The sequence below is a fragment of the Caloenas nicobarica genome, chromosome 10 (assembly GCF_036013445.1).
Source record: "Caloenas nicobarica isolate bCalNic1 chromosome 10, bCalNic1.hap1, whole genome shotgun sequence".
Taxonomy (NCBI): domain Eukaryota; kingdom Metazoa; phylum Chordata; class Aves; order Columbiformes; family Columbidae; genus Caloenas; species Caloenas nicobarica.
Window position 1 is genome coordinate 4,571,876 of NC_088254.1, and position 25,777 is coordinate 4,597,652.

Sequence of the window (25,777 nt, forward strand, 5' to 3'; positions counted from 1 at the left end):
CCATATTTTGCAGTTAGCAGAATACAGCCAGCCTAATGGTGAAAGCTGGAAACAGAAATCAATGATGGTAACAGATTGGGCTCAACCTGACAAGAGACAGCAAGCAGACGACTTGGGCTCCAGCTCCGAGGTTGGCTGGTTTCTGTGCCTTGTACAGTGTGACGTGCTTCTGCTGCCTCACTGGTGTGCCCTAGAAAGGGATTCAGGATGTGGAAAATGAAACTGTTCCTCCTTGTTTTTTTGAAGACATGGTTCTTTAACCTAGGAAACCAGAATGGACCATCTTGTCTCACAGAATATGACCATTAGGTTATTCCCTGGCGATTTGTGGCTGAGGCACCTATGCCTAGAATGGACGATGCTGCCAGACCAGGTTATTCTTTTGCTCATGACTTTGTTCGCTTGACATGAGATGAATTGGAGTTATCTTTAGCTTGCCACATCTTTGGTTTCCCATTGTAGGGATTTTATTACAATGACTACAGAGAAAAAGAAGGGTCTTTAAACTTGATTCCAGTGTGTGCAGATTTAAATGGTGTACAGTGACTGAAAGTTCAGTACCAACATGTGAAGCAAACTCAAAATATGTTGTTCTGCGCTGTGGTTTAAATAGACATTTCCGTGTTTTCTTAGATGTTTCTGTGTTTTCTTTTTTTTTATAGCTTCTTCAACAGCTGAAGCGATTAATATGTGACCTCTGCAGATTATATAATCTTCCTCAGCATCCAGATGTTGAAATGTTAGATCAACCTTTACCAGCTGGACAGGTAAATTAAAAAGCTGTGGACACCTTATGGTAATGAAGGAATCGTTTTTCAGCTCCAAGAGACAAGATGGTGGGAGTGATTACACCTCTGCAAGCCAGACTGGAGATAGGAAGCACTGTTGCTTTATGGTGCCCTCAATCTGAATTTCATTTGCAGAATCAATTTAATAATGGTGTGATAATATTACACAGTTGCCTTTGGAGTTTCTGTGTCGTTGAAAGGTGTGCAGGTGATACCAGTGCTGTCAGTTTAATTCCCTCCTAAATATTGTTCAAGCCAATTGCTGTGCATTCAGTGCTTCCCAAATGTATTTTGTTCTGAAATGTAAGTGGGTTTAAACACTGTTGGCTTTTTCTTGAAGAGTATATGTTTTACAGTGTGCACTTGCATGAACTACTATAGATGTTTTCCTTCCTCTTCAGTCCCTTGCAGAGACATGGGATAGCAAGACCATATGCTGCTTTGGGTAGGGAGTAACTGAGGTGCCTTGTTTACTTTTTGTGCAGTTGACAAATTAAGAGTTGTGAAGGGCTGGGAAATGTTCTGGTTAACCAAAATGTTTTGTATTGTGCTGAAAACAGAACTGGTAACTGATTGTAACTGTTCTTTGTGTGTGTGTTTTTAATAAGATTATGTTATCTTCTTTTGCTTATACATGTTAAGATGACATGATTTTGTAAAACTCCTGTAGCTTAACAGATGGTTTCCCTGTGGTGACACTACTGTAGTAATGACAAATAACTTGCTTTATTTTGGTCATGTGCCAAATTGTAATCCTATAGGTCTTTTCTCTCAGCCACCCACATAGCAGTGCAACTATAAGGCAATAGGCCTGTAGTATTAGTAAGGAGCTTCATTGAACAGTCAGTCTTGTGCTCTGAAATTCAAAAACAAACCTGTGAAAGGTTTCTTAGCCAGAAATGTCAGATAATTTGCAAGTTAAATAAAACTGGCCTTAGTAAGTCAGACCAAAGATCCATCTAGTCCCCTGCATTGTCTACAGCAGTGGCATTCCTTCCTTGCCAAAGAAGAGTACACAGAGCACAAGTGTATCAGAATGTTCCTGAGTATTTCTGCAGCTCAAACTTCCTGAGCTTGAAGTGGTATCCTGAAATGGAAAGCCGTGAAAAATGAACTCAATGTATTGTTTTGGTATTTTATCCAATAATCTAGTAATAATGGCTATATGGTGGTAGTAGATGTTGCATTGAGGTTTTGGATAGTGAGACAAAATCCATTAAGTTTTAGAGGTCTAAAGTTTGTTGTGTGTTTTTTGGTTTTGTTTTCTTTTTAGAAGTCTAGCATGTATATGGATTCTAGTCGGACCCTTGATCTGATTTCATGGTTAAGAGATCATGAGTTGTAACCCGCTTGACTTATTGCATTTGTCACCATCTCAGAATAGGATATCCTTATCTGCATCTTAAGTTTCCGGTTAGAACTTAATGTAAAATTAATTGTGACATTGTTTATCTTTACTTTGTGCAAAAATCTCTTCACTGTCATGCTCCAGGAAAGCATCTTTGTGTCTCTTTCACATTAGGCTTCAGTCCTTTGCAAATCTCGATAAGTGTAACTTTTGTATATATGGCTTTCTCTTTGATAGTAGGCTTCCTGGTTTTGAAAGAAAGGAGCATACATACAATTTATGCAGAAACCTCATTGTTGTATTGCAGAATGGAACAACAGAAGAAGTTACATCAGAGGAGGAGGAAGAAGAAGATATGGGTGAAGTATGTGTGTATATGAGATTGTTATCCTAATTGAGTAGAGTTCTGGCATTTTGCTCTTCAGTGACTGGCTAATTATTAAACCAAACTGTAAAATGTTATCTCCCTAGAGTTCAACAGAAAAGATAATTTAAAATTTAGATGTTTACCTTAATGTCAGCTTTCACTTCAACCACAAAACTAGTGAAATTTTCTTCTTAAACCTAGATCGCAGCTGTGAGGTACTTGGATACAGAGCACTGGACATCTGTTTGTGCTTTAGTCAAACAATACATAACACTGTGTGCCAAATCAGTAAGTTTGCTTTGTTAACTCCTATTTCAAGCAGCACATGAACTGGCTCTGATAGAGTTGAGTGCGCCTCCCAAATTGAAGCAGACTGGCTAAGAGTAAATCAGTTTGCTGATTTATTAAACAGGTGAGATAGTTTTTAACTATAATACATTGAAGGAAATGGAAGGACATCCAAAACAGGCATGCTAAACTTTAATGGGTTTATATCACTGTCTGGCAACACAGTGCTCCTTTTAATGAGCTTTTTACTGTGTGAGAACAACCCCTTTCAATTACTTCTACAGCATGTTAGAATCGCTCCAAGATGCCTGCTTTTTAAACCACTATAAATAGCCTTATTATAGGAGAACTGTTCTGACGACTTCAGATTTAGACTTTTAATGGAGAAGGTGTGTAGTAAGAATGAATAACTCATTCTTGGAGTAGAGGATCTTCCTTTAGAAAAGGCCAAATGTTACCCATGTTCTGGAATTAATTTGAAACAGTATCTATTATGTGACATGTAGCCTGATGCAGACCACGCTTGTTGGAGCCAGAGTTTCTGTAGAGCTAGTATGTACGCTGCCATATCCTGGTGCCACAAGGTTCTTTTTCCTTTCGGGCTTGTAAATAGCTTTTTGCACTCTGTTTGGGTTATTTTGGACAAAAAAATTGTCATTATTTATAAGCTGTCAGGTGGCATTGTGTGCGGTACTGATATCTTCAACTTGTAACCTAGTCCAATTTCTCAATTGAAAAGCAGCTTAGAGTTCCTACAGCTATACCATTATTTTGAGAAACATGAGCATTTTAAAGAATACTCAGTCTAAACTGTGTTCCAGCTGGAGTAAACAGTGTTGTCAAAGGCACCAGCTAGGTGTTTCTTACTAAGATGTGCTTGAGTTTGCATTTTTGGCCAGGTTTTCCTGCCATGCCAACAGATGGTGCATAAAGAGTAGGCCTGGCTGCGGTGGAGTGCTGTGTATTGGAACATATCTGATAGCTGTGAACTCAGCTTGCTGGTGTGGCTGCTGTAGTGCTCCCTTTTTCATCTCATGGTATTTACGTCCTCCCCTCCTCTCCACAAATAGCACTTGAATCGCTTTACAGGCAGTTGTCTTAAGTTCAGAGCGCTCCTCTGCAACAGGATAACAACATCCCAGAATAGACTTGAAGATTTTTTAGTGTCTTACTCTAGAGCTCAGAACTGAAATGTTGGCTTGTGTCTCCAGGACATTTGACCACATAACTTTGTCTCCCATCCTAATGCTGCATCTAATCTCCAGCTGAAATGTTCATCTTGAAAAAAGTAGGTGTAGCTTTCTAATATTTCACTTTCTTGAAGGGTTGCTGTAGCCCTGCCAGGTATGTTAATCGTTGTTTGCCAGAAGTGTAACATAGCTAGGATTCTAATTAAAAAAGGAATCTGCTTTTAGAAACGCCTTGAAGACACCCTAACTTTGGGTATTTGTGGATTCTCAAGTCCTGTTCAAAATGCCTTATCTTCCTGTTTTCTACTTGCCTTAATGGCTGATTCACTACAACCTTAAGTTCTTGAAGAGGTTTTATTGTGATTGTTTCTGTAACCAGAAATATTTTGTGAATTTGGGTCTCGTTTGTATTTTGAAGGCTCCCTACACTTCAGTGAATACTGTTGGCTGAGAGAGCGAAGTTAAAACAAAAGAGAAATGACATTCAACACTCATTAATACATAGTCCTGTGCAGTGTGTGACTGTATCCTTAAATGCATCTGGAGAGAGTTTTGTTGAATGAAGAGCATAGTTATTGACAGTGAATTTGACTCTATCCTGTAGGACATTGAAGATCTGGATCACTATGATATGAAGGAGGAGGAACCGGTTGACGGGAAGAAATCTGAGGATGAAGGCATCGAAAAAGAGAACCTTGCAATCTTAGAAAAAATCAGAAAAAATCAAAGGCAAGATCACTTAAATGTGAGTTAATGATTTATGTTTTTTCTTTACCATACTTATGGTTTTAAAATAGAAATGGTTTTCAGCAAATAAAGCCTACCGCTATGCACCTAGACATAAATTAACCTGTAGCTGGCTTCCAGCATATATAGGACAAATATCTCAAGTTATGGAACCTAAGTAGCTCTTTTTGGAGAAGCTTGAATAGGCCAGCTGAAATTCCAATGTCATTTAGTAAATGGACTCATGTTTCATTGAATCTTTTGGCACTGGAAGTTACTTGTCAGTCTACATCCCACAGAGGCACAGAAACTACTTCAAAGCACTCTAACTCAGCCTGGGAGAATCCTATCATAATTTCTTTTGTCAAAGAAATTGGGTTATTCTTGGCATTTTGGGTGAAGAAGCATCTTTTAGCTTTTCACTACACTCAACTCTTACATGTAAATCCAGGTTTCACACTTGTTAATGATATTTAACTGGTCGCCTGATTCCCAGAGCTATCTATTTGGTTGTCTCTGTGTCTCTTGCTTGACGCCTTTGTTACGAACAATAGTCATCCTTCTAGAATCAGCAGAAAGCATCTAGCTTGTAAGCGTGACTTTTGTTGCTGAGCCCTTATTAAAACAGTAAATAAAGCCATATATATAACTGACTGCATAAGAAGTCATCTATGACTTAATATTCTCAGTAAACCCAGGAATTTGTGCTTTAAATCCATTATTGTGCATGAGTTTCTTTTTCAGTAATATCTATGCCACTTGGAGATTACTGAAGTTGTGTGTTTGGTGGTGGTAGTGTTGTTTGGGTTTGTGTGTGTTTGTTTTATTTTGTGGTTCATTTTGTTGCTGTTGGCTGTGTGTTTGGGGGAGGGGGGGCTGTGTGTGTGTTTGTTTAATACATAAAGCAAGGGGCCATCAGCAGCTCTGCAGGTTTATCATCACCGTTTTCTGAGTGATGTTGCCAGCAGGCAGTTGTGAAAACCTGTGTGTTCTCCAGGGGCTTAGAAAAGTTGTGTCACAAGTGCCAAGTTCCAGAGAATCTTCTCAAAGGTACACATAGGAGGGATGATGTCTTACAACCTTAATTTTATATAGCCTGGCTTCCAAGGAAATAAAACTTTTGTTTCAGAGAGGCTTAAAATGTGTCATGCATGAAATTCAATATTCTGTTCGTGACCAATTTCAACCAAAGGTAAGGGTTCTAAAATTTTCCTAGGTCATCTGTATAGAAGGAAGGTGTTTAAATTGGTGCCCTCTACTGTGTAAGCTCGTAAGTTTTTGTGCTGTTTGGTAAGTCTGCAGACATGTAGATCATACCCAGACACAAGATGTGCTATTTCTCTCTGAGCTAATAGTGGAGGACGTGAGCAGTAGTTAGGTACAGGGCAGGGATCTCTAAGTATCTGGGGAAGGAATAAGATTTAGGATTGGTGTGTAGGGAACACCTGGATTTTTGCCCAAGGAACCAGCTTTGTTCTGTTTCTTATACTTGATGATTTTTTCCAGTAAATATTCTCTAAAAAGCCTAAATTGCACTCAGCAATTCTCTTGAATCTAATATATTTTTATTGTAGGCTCCTTTTTGTAGCAAGAACTATATGTGTTCAAAGTGCTTGGCCCTAGCCAAACCAATCCACTTTTGATATGGGATGCACTCCTGATCTATCTAGTTATCATGAAAATTTAGGGAAAAGGCTCCTTTATGTAGCTGAATCTTGACTATTTCTTGTCATTAATTACTGGCCCTAAATAACTTCATCTAGTTCGGTGGGGGGGAAAAGAACAAAAAACCAACCAAACCAAACAAAAAAACCCACAAAAACAAACCACAAAACACACAAAAACCCCAAACAAACAAAAAAACCACTAACAAAACAACACAACAAACAAAACTCCAACTTCCTTTTAGTTACTGACCTTTTAGCATGGAAAAGAGATTCTGTTTGTAGCCATCTGCTTTGCAAAGGAAATAAAATAGAAATGCTTCTATCAGAGTTTTTCAACTCCAAGTCTTCTGCTCACATCCCAGTGCTGTCCTAATATGACTTGAGTGCCAACTTGTTGAAAATACCTTAGACTTATGTTCTGCTGAAATAGGCAGCATGAGACAGCTGGCTAGAGGAGATTCCTCGTTGATTTGTGTATGAATTCAAGTAACCTATCAGGGGGTCTGAAGCAAAGTGTACAGTAATGGTCAGGCTCCCCCCCAAAAAAAATCCCACAAAACAAAAAGCCAGACCAAACAACAAAAAAGCCCACTCAAACCCAAAAAGCACACCCCAAACCTAATCGACATTTCGGTATTTAAAAGCGGTTAAACATAATGTGCCAAACTGCTTTGGTATATAGTCAAGTCTGTTTTAACGCTCGACTAACCGTAAACACAACAATCACTTACTAGTTTTGCTTAAATGTTTGTTCACAGCTTGAGAAGATGCCTATTGAAATTCTATATAGTTTTCTGTATTTATAACTCAGACCTAATGGTAAAAATGCCTTAATTGTTAAATAAAATAAATCCTCCCTCAGCCTGAAAGGCATGTTCTGCTTTACTGTCATCTAAAACTTTAGTACACCTAAAAAAAGTTTTCTGTAGTGTCAACATTCTTCCTTGATGTGGAAAGCCTCTTAAAACTGCAGGTTTTCTTCAGCTATCTGTTCTTTCCCGTTCTGCAAATATTGCCTTTCCTTTTGCCTTGTCCTTCCACATCTAGCAGAGCTGCAATGAGCGCTGCTGGTTTTTTGTTTGACAACAGCAGACTCAACTTACATAATAGCTGTTTCTCATGCCAGGACACTCTGGTTGGTGCTAGTGCATAAACAAGGTCAGCTGAGTGCAGGGAACAGGGTATTCAGCTGCTGCCCAGGAACCGTGGTATTTTTGTGGGTCACCAGAAATAGCTGCTCTGCTTAAATAATTTCTCAAAGGACTTGTGAGGGTTTACTCTTAAGTGCTTAAGAACTATAGCTGCACTACTGACCCAGGAAAGAGCTGACCTAGTAGCACTTCAATGCCCCTTTATGCTGCCAAAACATGGGACTGTTAACAGAACGTGTTAAGCGTGCTCTAAGATAGCAGAAGTTTGCTCGTACCCTAACATAAAGCAAATTTTAAGTCTGTACAGCCCTTCACAGTGGCATTTTTTAAAGGACAGTGTGAGTTTCACGAATTTGAATGTGATGGCTAAACATAGTCTGCTTTTCACACAAACTACGCAGCTCTTTTAAAACAAAGCCATTCATGTGCCACTCGTTGGAAGAGGCAATGTGGAGCCCTGTGTCAGGCTTTGGCTAGTGCACAATGCAGCCAGAAGACTCTTCAGTTTCTTTACGTGTTCTTTGTTCCAAACCCATGGGTCATCCTCTCTGCCGTTGGCTGAAATGCAGGTTGAAGTTATGGATCATGCTGAAGGTTTTTCCATAGGGAAGGACTGTGTGCAGTCCTGTTCTTGCTCTTAGCTGGCTACAGACACTTTTCTGCTGCTCGAGGCTTTTGTCATAGGAGTTTTTAAGGTTTGTGTGTTTTAGACAAGTTAAGAATATGTATCTACTAATTTTGTAAACTATTTTCTTCCTCAGCAGTATCTCTAATCTGATTTTTCTTGCTGGCATCAGGAAATAAACTTTGGCTTGTGGTACAGTACATAACTTGGAGCAACAATTAATCATCCTCTTAACATTGTAATAACTTAAAAGAACCACTTGCTTACTGGGAATAAAAAAAAGGTCTTTGAACTGGAATCATTAACTTCAAATATTTAACAACTTGCTGCTGCTTGCTTTTGCAGAGGTCTCTCCCCACAGTCATTTTAGAGATTAATGCTTTTCTTATTTAGATAATGCTATTAGCTTTTTCCATTTCCTGCTGAGGAGTTTATGCACTTTCCTTTAGAAGTCTCAAATGTCTCCACCTTCATCTTCAGATTTTATGAAGTCTAAGGTGTCATTTCCATTTTCAGTCTAATCCCTGAAGTGAGTATGAACCTACTTGAGCTTCCAGGAAGGAAAGTACTTCTGCGCAAATACTGAGAAAGTTCAGTGACAATAGAGCAGACTTGTATTCTTTAGCTCTTTTTGGGTCAATTTAGATTTAATTTTATTGTCTTGGGGGAGTTTCCGTTTTTTTGTGTTTTGTTTTAGCAGTTAATTTTTAGCCTTGTGGCTGAATTATCTGCAACATATTGTGAGTGAGGTGATTACTGTGCTGTTTTGATGTGTGACAGTCTCTTTCTGATCAGACAGAAAACAGACAATCCAGTCTTTGTATTTAAAACTGTAGTGAGCTGCACCTCCTACCTCAGATAACACCACCACAGTCTGCTCCTTAAATGAGTCTTGAGGGATGGAAGGGGAAAATAAAATGTCCAAAGCAGAAAAGCTGAGGCTGCAAAACCTTGTATCTCTGGAAACTTCGTGCAGCAGGGAGTCAGGGCAGCGGTGTGTGCTGTACTGATTCCTGCACCGTCAGCTGTGTCCTGCTGACCTGCAAGAGCACAAGCTCAGCTCTGAAGTCCTGGTTTTCTCAGAAGCTGCTTAACTGGTCTATATTAATATAAATACCGATTAAGGATCGAAACACTTCTGAAAAATATAATGCCTATAATGACTTGGACGAAAGTTTCCCATTTCTGAGAATGGTAGAAGCACGTCCTTAGGGGGAAGAACTTGAGAACAGGACAAGCTTGTAGCGATACATCTCATGAATATTTTACAGGTCCACGAGTTTTGGCTCTGGGAATTCATGCACCAGGTGTTTCTGTTACTTGCAACTCTCAGCAAATGGCACGTGGTCCACAGAAGTGTTTACCTCCCATAGCGGGGATTTCCCCAGTTTACCTGCTGCTTGTTCTAGAGAACCACAAGTACGTTCAACAGGAGAGGATGGGATGTTTTGTGCCTATTTGATTACTTAGTAGGAGAAAAGTGACTTGGGGCTTTTCTGGCAGCTCTTTTAACTTCTTCAGTTTCCAGATCAAATGGCTATGCCTTTCTGCTCTTGGCATCAACCCCACCTGACAGATACCTGTCTGATTCCATGACTGACCAGTTATCTCTAAGGCAGTTGCAACTGTAAGTCTTGATCTCGCAAATGGGAGCTTTATCTTGCTTGGAGTGGCAAGTCCCACTTCTCCAGAAGAATACTTGGATATTTGTGTCTGAATTCAGTTTTAGAATTATAACCTGGATATAGCAAGTTACTGAAAGGTAAAGTTTTTAATTTCAGTACCATTATAGTCAAAACTGAAGGTGCCACTCTGCTGTAGCACGCAATGGTGTAATGCAAATAGTATTCTCTCCTGAACTGCACTTTAACAGTAGTTATAAAAAACCAGAAGTGACACCAGAATGAAGACTTGGTTTCAAACAGTGGTGGTTGCCATTAAGGTTACCATGACGTACAGCAGTTAATCTGTGCAGGCTTCTGCTTCAGCTTCCCCCCAGGGCAGTTCAGAGCATGTAAAGTAAGCTCCTGTGTTAAACTTCTTAGGTTGCTCTTGCTAGCCTCTGCCTCTTGATCAGAGATCACTGGTTTGCCGTCTGTCGGTTCTTCAGAGTAGCAAGTCTAGCTATATTTACTGCTACTATTAATATATAAAGAGTGGGCAGCCCAACTAGACACTCCTAGGAAAAAAGGGGTGAAAAACATTGTTATACACAAAGTCTACATTGACTAGCTTACACACATTAAAATTAACCTTTTTTAAAAAATATCGCTTCAGTTTATCAGCAGTTATAATGGTGCTCAGGAGAATGTGGGTGTGTTTTGGTTTTTAAATTACTACAGTACAGAAGATACTTATATTTTCATATGCTAAGATGAGCTTCCAACATTATATACAGAAATTCAGTAGCTTAATTTGATGGAAATAAAGATGCAGTGAGGAAACTAGTTTTCCACAGAATGTCTTTGAGAATCTTAAGTTGTTTTTAAATTGCCTGTATTTAGAGGTTGAAATTCTGTAAAAAATGTAAGAAAATTCCTTCTTTCAGTAAGCAATACAGCAGATGAGGCAAGGATATTGCAGAGCTCTGTGCAGAAGACACAATCTTGACACTTCCCTATGAAGTTTCTTTCCTCGAGATTCAACGCACGCTTGAGTCTCAACTTTAACACTCACAGCGCAGGTCTGAAGAGCACCGCAGTTTTACAGAGAATGCTGGTTAACACTGTGGTGTGTTCACTTGTTAAGTGTAATGCTTTCTTTTTCAGCTAATCTGAAAATCATTGGTATAAATAATAATAATAATCTGCAAGTAACTAATATAAATAATTAGATTGTTTCCATAAAACTTCATTTGCTTACTGTTAAAGGAAGAACAATCCCTTCTTCGTCTGATACTGCTCTATAGACAGGGGCTTCGGTAAACTAAGAAGTGATTTATCTGGAGCCTTGTCTACATACAGTTTTTGTTTAATCAGATCAAAGGAGTTGACTTTTATTTGCATATTTAATTACAATGTTCATTCTTCCTACCGGTCCGTTAAGAAAAACTAGTGGAATTTCAGTAATCTGTGTAATTAAATCCAGTGGAATATGAAAATGAATAGCCTAAAAAAGAGTCTACAGATTCTAGTGTGAAGCTAAGCATATAATATGATGCTACTGGCCAGAGAAGACAAGTATGTGGAGGCTTTAGTATCAAGTAACTATTACTGATATTTAATCCTTATTAAGAAATAATTTGATCCTGCAATTAAGACCTCGTAGAATATATATCATTGTTGACTTCAGGCAAACAGGGACGATGTTTCGGGTATTAGACAATGGTCATAGCTGCTTCAGATTCCTCCAGGAGTATTTCTCTGACACTTCTCTGCAAAAAAGATGTGTTTGTAGATGTTCGTAGTATCTGAAAGGAAACTGAAGGAACAAATCTCTTCCAGTTCTTACATGGAGTAGAAAAACAGATCCATAAACTAATCATTCATTACTTCATATAGAGAGACTGAATTTCACTTTATTCTGAGTGGGGTTTTTTTTGTGGTGGTGTTGTTTGGTTGGGTGGTGTTTTGGTTTGATTTGGTTTTTGTGTGTGTGGTTTTTGTGTTTGGGTTTTTTTGTTGTTGTTCTGGGTTGGTTTGTTTGGGGTTTTTTCCCTTTTTTTTTTTTTCTTTTTTTCTTTTTTTTCCTCCTGACAGCACACTTAAGAGCTACATGTGTTAGCTTGTATTTCAGTGCGAGTGACTGAAGCCCAAGCAGCAGAAGAGACCTGCATGGGTCTCATGGAATCATCTGCTTTTGGGAAGCTGACTGCTGGTGAAAGCCCAAGTTTCACAGAGTTTGGGTTTGGGGTGATGGCTACCTTATCTCCTTTGGACTCCTCATTCCTTTTCCATATTTTACATCTTGTAACACTGATTTTTTTTTTCTCTCTCTGTTTTCCAAAAAGCTCAAATGTTAAATGTTTTTTGGGTGGAATATATAAGCAGCATAATCACATAACATCTAAGGGTCAGTATAAAAAATCTTTCCTGCTAGCTTTGGTATCGAATTGGATAGAATAATCTAGGTACTTTTGGTCATCATGTTATTCTAAGTAAGCACTCTAATTTTGTAAGAGGAAAAAGTTCTGTCCTTGCTTTTTAAAGCTCAGAAAATTCAGGCAAAAGTTAATACCAAGGTCACAGAACTGTGTGCAGAATGCAGCCAGTGCAGCAGTTGTTGGTAGAAGTAGACATGAGCTACTTGGTAACTGGTGTGTTCATTAGTTTGTCAATAACTGATGAGTTTTAGAGCCAGTGGTATTTTATATGCATATCACTTAAAGATTTTTTTGTTGTTTTTCTGGCTTTAGCACTGTATCTCAGGCCAAAATATCAGGCTCAGAAATCGTATGCTAAGTTTTCTATCGTTTTGGGATGCTGAGAAACACAGAACTGAGGTCTAAAAGAACAGATTTCTGCCCTGATTGCATAAACCACAAGAACTGTAGCAAATCACAACAAAATATTTGGTATTTTAGGGTCTACGTACCTTAATCTTCTTCTGTGTAGGTGTTGTGGTGCTTTTTTTGTTTTTGTTTTGGTTTTTTAGTGTATCGCGAATAATGGTGTTGCTTTTGTTCTGCATTTTCTAAGTCATCACCAAGTCATAAAATGATTTGGATTGGAAGGGACCTTAAAGATCACCTAAGTCCAACCCTCCTGCAATAGGCAGGGACACCTTCCACTAGACCAGGTTGCTCAAATATGTTTGCTCGCTCTTCATCCAGGAGCTGCTGTTCTATAGTGGATACTTCCCAACTCCTGTACCTTTTTTCATAACGAAAAGAAATACATTTCTGAGAAAAGAGCAAAACCTTAAGTGCAGAAGCTTTTTCTTAGGATTAGTTTTACTTTTCCTTCTGATGCATAGGAGTGGAAGGTAAAAGGAAATATTTCCCTATTAGAAATGTACTGTGGATCCATCTTGGAAATCAAAATGCCAAAGAGATTAAATTCCTTTACAGAAAAATGTCTGTTGTACCTGGATTAAAGATTTGTATCACCTGTGCCATGTAAGAGTATACATTAATGTGCTGCTTTAGAGGGAGTATGTTGTTTCTTTTGAGTGGTCTTTCCTCACTAGAATATATAACTTTTCAAAAACCTAATCCTAGTACAGAAATTTATATATTCTTAATACTTTCTTGTTTGTGTAACTTCATAATGGAAGTAAAGCTGTTTGATGTAAGTATCACTTTTCACTTATTTAGAGTCTTTTTTGTTTGTTTCAGGGTGCAGTCTCTGGGTCAGTTCAGGCTTCAGATCGACTTATGAAAGAACTCAGGGATATATATAGATCACAGAGTTATAAAACAGGTAAAATGCTTCAGATTTCCCTTAAAACACGCTTTAAAAGAATTCTCTTGGCAAATGCTTCCTGCTAATCTTTCTGTGTTTTGTTGTCATATGCATGTATATACATATGCACATATATTAAACAAATATATACATACTGATAGAAAATAGTGTATTGGAGAATAAGGAAGTCGGGATACATATTCTCTAAAATGTTCTTCCTTTTTGTTACGCTAAGATTCATACAAGAATTAACAGGATTGCTGTAACTATGAGAAAGCTCTTGGGGTGGATGACTGACTACAAAGAAAACTCCAGATTTACCCCTGTGGGGCTTCTGGAGTTTTCAGAACTACCTGAAATGCAGCTCTCCAGGTATATAGGGTGAAAGCTTTAACCACTACCAGTGGGTAGTTCTGCTCACAAGAATAGGCTTGCTGGAGAGGGATTTGTGTTCAACAGCAGAAGGTTTTGTTATTATACAGGATTTCGCCTTAAATACACTACTGTTAGTTTTATTATTTTGTGATGGTGTTAATCTGATCCTGAGCTCCATGTGTTCCTTGGAGTAAGGATACAAATGGCAATAGAAAACAAGCTTGTCTTTTAAATTCATTTGAATAACAGACACTGATTAGCTCAAGAAAAGGCAGGTGGTTGCCTGTTCTGTTTGCTCCATGTAAGGGCCGTATCTAAACTAGCTCAGCAAAGGAATCAGTATATGGAATTGTATTTCAGGCAGATGGAACTACTGTAGGTCAGCTGAGTAGGCAACTCCGTCACTGCAGCCAGGGAAGAGACCCTGGGGCAGGCCCGGATGGGAACAGGAGGGATGCCTGATTAGAAAGCCAGTCTAAACATTAATCCTCTGTCTTTTACTTTTCTGAACTTCTCTAGTTTATTTCTAGTGGGCTTAAATCTCACTTGCTGGCTCTGGCATTTTGTGTGTAAAAGGACAGAACTGAAGAGGCGATAGCCTGTTGTTGTTGATTTGCCCTATTTACCTTATAGGTAAATAGTCTTGTGTGCTGAAGTATTGTGGGCAGTGGTGAAATGTCTGAAGTATAAATTTGATTAGGTAACGTAGTGCTGATCTAATGTAGCCTACTTCTTTTAGGCGTTATTGCAACAGAGTGCTTGCCAGCATGCCCTAAATCACTACCTATCCAGTAAAGAACGGATTAGCGGGTCTAAGGAAGCGCCTAGAAATAGATCTGTATTATGTCACGAGAGATGCTTTAGTGCCCATGTATGATCTTCAGGGTTTGTTTTTGTGGTTAGAACAAAGATTGGGTGTAACATCCACTTGACTGTAAGGGTTATATGGTGCTTAATCAATAGTGGTACTGCTGGAGGCACGACCAGGAGCCCCTGTATTAGGAGTAGTTCGAGGTGGGGGTTTGAGTTGCTTAATAATGACATTAGTTGGATTTAGATTAATAACAAGTCTTAAGTACTTGCAGAAGACTGAACTCCTGATGTAGGAAAGCATACTCTAAATGATGAGGAAAAGCAAATCTTGCTAAACTGTAAATAAAGTTGAGATAATAAAGTAGTATAGTAGCTTATTATTAGCTTATGACTCAGGAATATGTAAAAAGACTGCAACTGGATGCCTTGTGTCGGTCTCTAAAACATGTTAATGAAGTAAAGTGTCAAGTGGAGGTTGACAGTGTAAAACTGAGAGCAATCCTGCTTTGAAATGCTGTCCTACGGATACATTTATTAAAGTTTGCTAGTAAATGATGCCGTTTGTTATAAAACTTACCTAGATTCATTCCTTATGGATTTGTTCAGTCTTAGGACTTGAGTGACTGTAAAGTGGAGGTTGACAGTGTAAAACTGAGAGCAATCCTGCTTTGAAATGCTGTCCTACGGATACATTTATTAAAGTTTGCTAGTAAATGATGCCGTTTGTTATAAAACTTACCTAGATTCATTCCTTATGGATTTGTTCAGTCTTAGGACTTGAGTGACTGTAAATATCAGTACTTCTCCTTTGCACAGAACTCCTGCTTTTATAGCCTGGTTCTGTTTTCTGTTGTTAGATAACTGTCACCATGTGACCAGGGGCATGGTAGATAATTGACTTTTTTAACGTAATATTTGTTCTGAGTATGCACTCCACGGTCCATTTTCCCCTTAATTTCTTGCTGTTAACACACAAAGGGAATGACTGTGAAACTTAAAGATTCTAGTAACTGTTGCAAAGTAATTTAACACTGTTTTCATTTTTTGTAATATAAGCCAGAAAATCTAAGGCTGCTTTTTAGTTGCATAAGGATAATTTTAATTAGTGTAGGTGAGGTTACATGTTTTCAGGACAACACTGGGACTTCTGAAGTGACTAATACTTGTAGTAATAGTATTTTAATTTTTTTCTTTTCTGTTAAGCTGTTTTCTAGAAAGGTAGCATTAAAAACAATCAGGACATCAACTGTGGGTTCAAGGTAGTATCTGTTTTAGAACTGAAGTCCCTCTAGGGATTGAAATGTTACTGTTGGAGTTCAATCAAAAGATCACTACCAGCGCACTGTCAACAGGGAACGTGCTTATCTACCTGGAAAATCTTAAAAATGAACAGAACATCATTTTCTTATGAACTAACAGAAGCAAAAAACACTTCAAGAAATTAAGATATTCTGCTATAAATGAGACTGTTTCATTAAGCTGTTTTGATCACAGGAGTTACAAGTCCTCCAAACTAAGATGATCTCATTTTCAAATATGAGGTTGGAGATATGGTTAGTTTATATGGAAGAATTTACAAAGGTCTTAACATAATTTGGGGGGCTAGGGAGGAAGGAGGAGGAACAAAGAATTCGGAGATTTTTAAATGAAATTTTTTCTGTTTGTATTTTTAGCAGTCGTGTTGTTCATATATAGTGACTTAACTCACTGCCTTTATCTGAAGAAAATACGAGATTTACTTCTAGCTGTAGTAGAGTTGCTATAAGTAAGCATTACCTTTATTGTGGAAGGGGTTTTTTCATGCCGTCTTTTCATCTCTTTAATTTTTTGCTTGCTTCATGGTTCTGCTGTGTGTTTGCGTTTGCTTCATCACTTCTATGGATGGCTGCTTAGAGGTATAAAACAGAACACCTCCTGTGTTTAAGTGAGGGGAACCTACTTTGATTCCCTTCCTTACCTGAAGCACCTTTCAGAAACTGGTGCTAATCGGATAAATTCTTCTTGACAATGACTTCTTTCCTTTTACTGCCCAAATTAAGAAAAAAGCATATGGGTCTGGTTCCACATAACACCTCTTGACTACTAAAAAAACCTAAACACTCCCCTTCTCAACTTTGGATAGTGTTGTTAAGAAGCTTCTGTATCAAGACAGCAAGAAACCCTGGTGCTGCTTCTGTTCATGAGGACACAGATAATATTCAGCTCAAAATCTGGGTGCTTGAAAGGTTGAGTATGTAGGTTGCTGTTCTGTTAAGGCACGTTCTGGTCAGTCCTGAGCTGTGCGCATCTCTCTGAAGAACCCTTTTACAGCTTCTGGTTTAGGTATAGCACAACCCTTAAGACCAGCAAAAGTTATTCCTTTGGGTAAGTAGCAAAACACATGGACCTTGGTAACCCATGGAGCTGACAGACTGGCACATGAATTCTGGGTGAGAGCAGGACTTCCACGGTGGGGGAAGAAGCACAGGAATAGGGCTAGAGACTTAGTGAATGAACAAGCTGATGGAAGGTCTCTTGTGATCTTCCATTATTTAGGATATTGTCAGAATCCTTACTGCAACTTGTTCTGCTGTCTGTAACAAGTATTTTATACTTGTGCCAGGTGCCAAAGCCATAATACTGAGGTGCTGCTTCTTCCAGTCTTCACTCCCTTCTGGATGTAGGTGGAAGAAAATATTCCAGATACAACAGTGGGATAGATTAATCATTCATGGGAGCTGACAATGAGCAGAGTTCTGAATGTCAACTCTTTCATTGTTATATCGCTGCAGTACAAATTGAAAATCTTATGCTTCATGGCTTCCACTCGTACTAAGAGTTAGTCAGAAAATAGTGTCCTTGGATCTGGGAAATTGGGAAAGATCCTTATTAGTTTCTTCTGTTCATCCTTGAACAGAGAAGTGTAATGTCACAGAACTAGCTGCTGGCTAAAAGGGACATTGAGAGCACAGTGAGTAATTTTTCAGACCTACTTGGTTGTCCTAGACTTAGAAAAAATTGATCTTGGCTGCAGGACTTGTGTGTTTGTAGCACTGCAGTAAGGAGAAAAAGACACATGGGTCCTTTACCTTGCTATTTAGAAATAAAGGTGTCTGGACAGCTTGAAATGTTATCTGTACTCCAAGTACTAATGCTTAAAAGTTTCAACTGCAAGATAATGTATTCTAGAATAATAAAGCTCAGAAATGAATTCTGTAATTCCTTGGAGAGAATGTGGTGACTGCAGTCTGGTTGTGTAGCCTTCAGAAATCCTAGGCAGATTCCTGATTCGCGTGTGTCTTCCAATTAATTACGTCAGCAACAGACATGCTGTTAAATACTAGCCCAGGTAAGAAGTTTAATTGTAGTTGTTCAGTGTATATGCATGAGTAGTGTGTGGGAGAAGAGATCAGGCTTTTTAACATCAGTGATGCCATTAACTAAATCTTGTCTGAAGGTTCAAAAATTATGGCCTTTTCTTCTTTTCTTCTTTTCTATGGCTGTTCTTTTGATGCATCTTTTGGTCAGCTGTTGGGAACTCACGTCATCCAATGCAGTAGCTTCTTTTTTCGGTTTTCTACTCCATACACTGTCCTGGTCTGCCAATACTGATGAGAACCTGTGAAATATAATGCTGCATACTCACACTGTGTGTCAAGTGTTTTAAAAGCATGTTGGTCCTGTATGGGGTATAAAATACACTGAGTACTGGGCATGCTGGAGTTGTAGCTGTGGAAAGTTTGAAGGGGAACTGGGAGGGGAGGAATGGTTATGTGTCAAAAGAACGTTTTGATTCATGTGGAATCTTTTTTTTAGAAATGAAAGAACCTTTTTCCTTGTAGTTGCTCAGAAGTAGTGCTTCTGCTATTGGAGGAAGGATGTGCCTCAGTATCTTATCTATTGCTTACATCTCCTGACAGTATTTGTACTTAAAAGCAAAGAATGTTTTTGCTAAATTTTACCTTGTTAAACTTTTAGTGCCTAATTAATTCTATCTAATATTTCTACAGGGATATATTCAGTGGAACTGGTAAATGACAGCTTGTATGAATGGCACGTTAAGCTTCTAAAGTAAGTTATTAAAGTTTATGTTCTGAAGAATCTGATTTATTATTGCTGCAGAGATAATTACTTTTGTTAAATGAGAATCTCTAGCCAGAGCATATACAGTAGTGTGTGGTGGCTACAATTCTGGTATACAGAAATGCATATAGAGATTGAACTGTTGGAATTGAACTGGCAAAAAAAGCCCCTTTGCACAGCCAACACAGTGCCTATTACCATAACTTTCATTACCATTCAGTTCTTTTTCCAAAACTTCTCCAAAATATGAAACTTTAAATGACGACTTTTTTTTGTCTAGACTTTTTGTCTGGATGGTTTTAGTTTAGGGGGTTCGTTGGTTTGTTTTTTGTTTTTATTTCAATAAAATGCTACTTCTAGTTTCATTCAAGGTGTAAGAAGGAATGGAACTGTCTTAGTGTCATTAGTTCTTTATTCGTACAGTTGAGCAGACACATAGGACTGAAAGTTTTAGGTATAACCTAATTACGATTTATATAATTGTATAACTTGTCTTCTCTTATGCACTGCTTTTCACTCCGTGTACAAGATGGTAACTCATCTTGTTGTGTCCGTAGCCCAAATTCTAGAGGTATTATGTTGAAATTGTTCCTGGTAACGGGACCATCTGCCATCATCTTACGAGAGAACCTGTAGGAAGGAGAAGCCTGTCCAAGCTAGGCTGAGTGGCTGCAAAAGATGGCAATGGATGAAAGAACTTCCATCAGTTCAGATATGTCATAGTGAATAAGTATAAGGACATCAGCTGTTTCAGCACAATAATTGACCTGCTGGTAGGAATTGTTGCTTTGTCCTAGTGGTTAAGACTTGTACAACCATGTCACCAACTGCTGGAACACAGTTTTGTTTCCTTCTTAGTGTAGACCTTGACATGTGAACATTTTCAAGTTGAAAATGGCAGGAACGACGTATGTCAGAAAAATCCATGCCATATTACAGGAGGCCTTGTCTATCGAGCGCTTGTATAACAAAGTGCTCAAATCACTGTGCAGCAATTTTAAACCTCTTTTCAAGTGCTGTGAACAGGTCTGATTTTCTGCCTTCCAGAAAGAGAAAATGGAGTGCATGCAGCAAATGGCTTCCAGAATGACTAAGAGAAGATAAAAACTATTGTGTTTGTTTATCCCAGCAAAAAGTGCCTCAAAACAAATGAACTGTGTGCACAGACTAGTTGAGAGGGTAAATGTCAGAGAAAAGAGTCCATTTGCCTAAGGAACAGTATTGTTACTACAACAAATAATTCTGAACTGGCCCAGTACAAGTTTGGCTGGAAACGATAGGTTTTGAAGTGTTGGGAGATTTCTGCCTATCAGCTTCCTGTTGGTAGGATGGGGAAGAGCTACCCAAGTAATTCTGAAATGGGATCTAATAAGTCTGTGGTTTCACCTGTAGCAGAGGGTTGGGTTTAGCAGCTCATCATTTTGTCTGACATCTGCTTTTGGCTTGCCACAAGCATTTTTTGACTAGTTGTTTTTAAAAGCTGCTGGGGTGTCAGGGTCTGGGTGGGATTGACTCCAGTAGCATCTGAATTAATGTCTAGGCTGAATTAATGTCGAGGCTGATCACCACCAGCGTTTTGCAACTAACAATTGTTGAAATTCTGCTGAGCAGAAGCTGCTGGCTTTAGTACTTCTGCTGATGCACGTTACTTTTAACAGCTGATACAGAACTATGATCACGTATTGCATAAAGGATTCACTGACTGTGTACTGAAAACTAGATCACTACAGTCTTCCTGTTTTGTTTTGTGTGTTGTGCTTCCCCCCTGCCCCTTGGGACAGACATTTTCAGTGAACTAAAGAGAATCAAAATTGCTGTTTTCGAATAAACAGGTTATTTTGTGCTGCGTTCAAATAACACTTGATAGTGTCGGTGTGTGTTGCGGCAAGCTTTCATGCTGATCTCATGACAAAGTGTTTACTTTGTGAAGGGAGCAAGAGTTTTCTACAATTCACTTCAAATTACAGTTTGTAAACTATAAATACATAAAGGAACTCTTTAAGAGTAATTACTTTTTATAGGTGGTGAAAATACTAAATTCATCGAGGATCTCCCCCCTGCTTCTTTTACAGGGTTGATCCTGATAGCCCACTGCACAGTGATCTTCAGGTCTTAAAAGAAAAAGAAGGTGTAGAATACATCTTACTCAACTTCTCTTTTAAGGTAAGTGTCCATGGGAAGAAATGCTGGGGTTAAATTTGTAGCTTACTGTAGAAAGTGACTGAAATTACCCTCAGCTGTTAGTTGGGTAAAGATGGAGCTGTAGCATTAAAAAAAAGGGAAAAAAACCCCAAACAAACTAACGCAACTTCAGGTTTGGCACTAAGCCTTTCCAAAAGTTGGTTTTTAGCCAGTACTGCAGAAAAGTGATCTTTACAGTACTGAAAAAATTTACTGCTTTTGATCCGATTTGCCAAAGAAGGCGGCTATTGAAATACTTCTTGGTTAGGAAAACAGTGTCACAGTATATTTCTTAACGTATGCTTTGTTTTGCTTTTCAGGATAACTTCCCTTTTGATCCTCCCTTTGTGCGAGTGGTGTCTCCTGTGCTCACAGGAGGGTAGGTTTGAGTTGCCTTACAGAAATTTTACTCTGAAATTGGTTGATTGGGGTTGCAGGGACCATTTTGAGACTGACATGTAGATGTCAAGAAATTTACCCTAAATGTATACATGAGCTGCTGCAGACCTTGAGTTTGGTGAAGAGCTTAATGTGTGGTATGGAGACTTGCTTCTCTAGCTTTGTGAACTAACAGTAGGCAAACACTTGGGTGCAGTTCCTCTTGGAATTGCACAGTTTGTGTTTAGCTCTGAAAGACTCTGTGCCTGCCGTTGTGGCTAAGAACGGGCTCTCTGCATGGTGAACATCGCTGGTAGTTCCCCTGCTGTAGGGTGTGTTAAGTTGGTGCTTTGAAGGGGCCTTGATCCCTATGTTGCCTTAAACTTGCTGTATAGTCTTAACTGACTCTCTTTTTGGTAACACTGTCATAAAGTTTTTGTCTAAAAACTCCTCAAATGCTGATCCAGAAATACTAAATTTAATTGACACCATGCTCTAAAAGTAATCTAAAATGTGTTTGAAGTGCTGTCTGTGGCACAGAATCTTATCTTTGTCCATGGAGAGATTAAATTCACCTTCCAAGGCTTTTATGCGTGTCCTGCTGACTGGAAATTATAGCTGTACGTTTGGAAATGCAGTCTGTGATGGCTAGTGGTGATTCAGATTTGGTTTTAAATGCTGTGTGTCTCTTTTGCATTCAAAAATGGTTAGTGCGGTTAAATAGTGTTCATGGAAAAAAAGTAAACAGGGAGTGCCAGACACCAGAAAACTTATTTGAATTCTGGTTTTGTTGCACTTGGATGACTTTGTAGAAATGAAAGGAAGAATGGCCCAGGAGGTCTGCATTTTGGTGATCGTTTCCCTGTCAATGTCGTGCAGATCTATGCTGTTTGAACATCTTGTTCATAGGGGAGACTTCATTTTTGGAGTAGTAATTTCCACTCCCTCAGTCCAAGTTTTGTGATGTCCACGTGTGCTGACTGCAGGGTCCCACCCAGCACAACATGTCATGAAGTGTTGCTGGAACTAGAAAGTGGTTTATAGGAAAAGAGCAAGTGAAGACCTACTTTATCTTATTTGTCTACATCTTTGATTTATAGGTGCACCTACGTTGTTTGGAGTTGTGTTACGTTTCTTTACAGAAGTGAATTTATCTGGGGTGTTTTTTTGGTTTGGTGTTGTTTTTTTGGTTGTGGGTTTGTTGGTTTTTTTTTTAATTAGAACTACACATCAATACTACTTATACATAGCATAGACATAAAAAGCAACCTTCCTTTTTTCCTGGTGCATGTACAGTTGTGTAAGCAGTTGTGTAGCTTGGTCACTGATTCTAAATAAGTAGTTAGCAAAGAATTTTTTTTTCGATCTCGCAGTGCTAATCTTCTTTGCATAAGTATAATATGGCTAACTAGTTACAATATATTACTAGTTAAAGTGCATTTCAGCTTTATGTGAACAAAAAATTTAACAAACTAGCCAGCAAGAGCTTAAAGTGCCATGAAGAGTTTCATCTTTTTACTAACTGCTGATGTCAAATATTTTCTTTCATGTTTGTTTCTAGGTATGTCCTAGGTGGAGGTGCATTATGCATGGAACTTCTTACTAAACAGGTGAACACGGGCTCTGTTATCTGGATAATAACAAAGCATGCTTTAAAATAATGAAAATAGGTGTTTCCCCTGAGATGAAGAATCCCTGCGTGGAATAAATTACACACTCTGAAGGGAACATGATGGAATAAACCTCAGTTCCACGAGATTTGCCTTACTGATCTTGTGTGAGGTGTTTTTATTTCTGCCTCGGATGGCTTACAAGAGGTCTGAGGAAGAGACAAGAAGTGAGAGCACATCAACTTTGAATTCTCAGAATTTCTGGGAGGAAGCCAATGTAAAGAGTGAGTTCTAAGGAGCAAGACACCTTGTTTCCTTTTCCAGAGGCCTCTGCTGCTGCACAAAGTCAGCTCTGGAGAAGTGAGGAATGCGGAAGATTCTAGGCATAGATGGTTCTGGTGTAGACAGTGTGATTGGTTTTCTCTTTAAAGCAAGTAAATGAGTGAAGTAACTATTTGTAGGCTTTGGCAGAAACTTTTGTGATCCCTGGAAGGTAAAGCAATGCCAGAGAGAAGCAGGAATTTTAATGGGAACTAAATTGTCACGGCTCACTCAATGGCTTCATTAGACGGCAGTCTTTTCTGCTTTTTACAACAAGTTGTGATGTTGCTGAAAATGTGTAAATGCTGCAATAATGGAGGTCGTCTTGTTTCTATCTTGGTGCATTTTGGAAATGTGTGATTCCACCTCTCATTGGAGTTCTTAGTTCTAATACTGCATATCACTTTCCATATTTTCTCTGGAAAATAAAAGTCGTTAACTGAAAGCAAATAGTTAAAACTAAAACTGGAATGCAGAAAAAAAAAAAAGGCCAAAGCACACGTTCCAAAACAGATTTGCAAGGTGAGCAGAAGCAGCAAGTACATGTTATATAGAAATATTTCCGTCTTCCTCCAGGGCTGGAGCAGTGCCTATTCAATAGAATCCGTCATCATGCAGATCAATGCCACTTTAGTCAAAGGAAAAGCCAGAGTACAGTTTGGAGCCAATAAGGTAAATGCACTGTGTATAGCAATTACACAAATTACTGTTAGGCTTCCATTTCTTTGCTGACTTGCATCAAAATGCTTAATAACAGGATTGTCCTTGCAAATATATTAGCATTTTGATTTATCCTGGTGTCTGATTCATGTATGAATACTTTATTGCCAGTTAGCTGTACGTTTTAGGAAATGATGAATATATGAGTAGGGTAAAACCTTGGGATGGGCAGGGTGTGTAAGTAGTTGGACTTGTACCCTGTACTGCCCCCATATTGGCAAAGGGAGGAGGGAAGGAGGATTCAGAATTTGGAATCGTGAGGATTTGGAAATTTGGGCCCTGAGAAGGGCTGCAGATGACAGGCTGACTGTCAGGATCTCGTAAGCTGATCTTAAGAGATTCTCCTCCTTTTGCTGGGCTAGGCACCTGCAAAGTTAAAGTTTCATGAGAGCGTGAAAAATAATACAGTGCAAATACTTTTGAGTTAGCCATTCAGCATAAATGGAAGTGATAATTCAGTTCAGGTTTGCATGCTGGTAACAGACTGTAACTTAGAAGACTTTGAAGTACTAAATGCTATTTTCAAATGTTTAAATATTTAAATCAATGAAGTTGTCACTTGGGTGCCAATTTCTAAGTATTGGTTTGAGGATGGTGAACTAGGTAAGATGTAAAAGTTTGTGGTGACAATTCTGTCCAGCCTGGTCACTGGTCCGCTGAGCCGGACGGTTCCGGTGGGGGTTGCCTGAAGCTGGTGGTTCCGGTTGCACATGCTTGTGACCCACCTCATGTTTGGCACCCTCCAATAGAGGGGCCTTTCCAGCAGCAGGGGTTTACAAATTAGAGTCATTATGGTGGAGCTGAAATGAGAAAATAAAGGTATGTCTTTAAAGTCTTGTAGTTCAAAGTCAAAAATGTTTTTACATAATTTTCTTTGTAAAATTGTTTTTAAGTTTTGTGTGTCTCAGTGCAGGGGGTTTATGTTTTGTTTTGTTTTTTCTCCTTTCAGAATCAATATAATCTAGCAAGAGCACAGCAGTCCTATAAGTCACTAGTACAAATACATGAGAAAAATGGTATGTATATTCTTGCAACTTTATTCTTGTCTGCAGAGCAGCCTGGGAATTGGTATTTGGCCACAGTAAAACTTGAGGTGCCAGAGAATCTTATGTTGGCTTGGGAAGACCATAAAGGTTGTTTCGTTTTTTTTCATCTTGCACCAGGAAGACAACGGTGCTTAAAGTACCTTGACTAACAATCATTGCAACGTTTCCAGCTTACATGAATATAGCGTGTTCCGTGTCTCCCTACTGTTTTTTTTGAAAGGTTTATTTTCATTTTCAGCCAGTCAATCTAGGAACTTCCTTGTTACTGTAGCTTTCTAAGTGTCTTATTTGTTAGTGAAGTGATTGCTGGAAGTTTCCCTCTTTCCCTGAAAGGCTTTGTTTTAATGTGGCAAGACCTCAGTAGTAGTAATCGGAGAGAAAGTGGAAACTAAAAAATACAAAAAGTCCAGCAGAAGTGCACTGGCTGGAAAGCTGTGCAATAGAAATGGGAGATGCCTTTTTTTTTTTTTTTAAAAACCCTATTTAAAGCCAGTTAATGGTCTCTCAGCTGCATAAAACAAGTCTTCAAGTGCTTCAGGTATAATTGCATTCATTGTGCTAGAATGAGAAGACAACAAATGACCTGAGGCTTTAAAAGATTTAAGTGACTTACATGTTATGTAAAAATAGTCAGCAGGGTGGGTGCCCTGGTCTCGTGAGGAGGGACTTAGTCCCAGTTACCACTTTGTGATGTTCTTTGGTCCAGGTTGGACACAATCCCCTCTGGGAATTCATGTTGCTGTGAACATGTGAGCATATTTCAGTGAGACTGTAGTGAG

General features: G+C 38.8%; 1 protein-coding gene across 2 annotated transcripts in view; it reads left to right on the plus strand.

Annotated features, from left to right (window-relative positions):
- Positions 1-25,777, plus strand: part of UBE2Q2 (ubiquitin conjugating enzyme E2 Q2) — a 51,608-nt gene that overhangs the window by 23,140 nt on the left and 2,691 nt on the right. For both annotated transcript variants that reach the window (XM_065641528.1, XM_065641527.1), the window contains 10 exons: positions 663-767; positions 2,444-2,500; positions 4,586-4,726; positions 13,426-13,510; positions 18,670-18,730; positions 20,815-20,905; positions 21,244-21,302; positions 22,863-22,911; positions 23,809-23,904; positions 24,902-24,968. In XM_065641528.1, the coding sequence (XP_065497600.1) occupies positions 663-767; positions 2,444-2,500; positions 4,586-4,726; positions 13,426-13,510; positions 18,670-18,730; positions 20,815-20,905; positions 21,244-21,302; positions 22,863-22,911; positions 23,809-23,904; positions 24,902-24,968 (811 nt within the window). The remainder of the gene's footprint in view (positions 1-662; positions 768-2,443; positions 2,501-4,585; positions 4,727-13,425; positions 13,511-18,669; positions 18,731-20,814; positions 20,906-21,243; positions 21,303-22,862; positions 22,912-23,808; positions 23,905-24,901; positions 24,969-25,777) is intronic.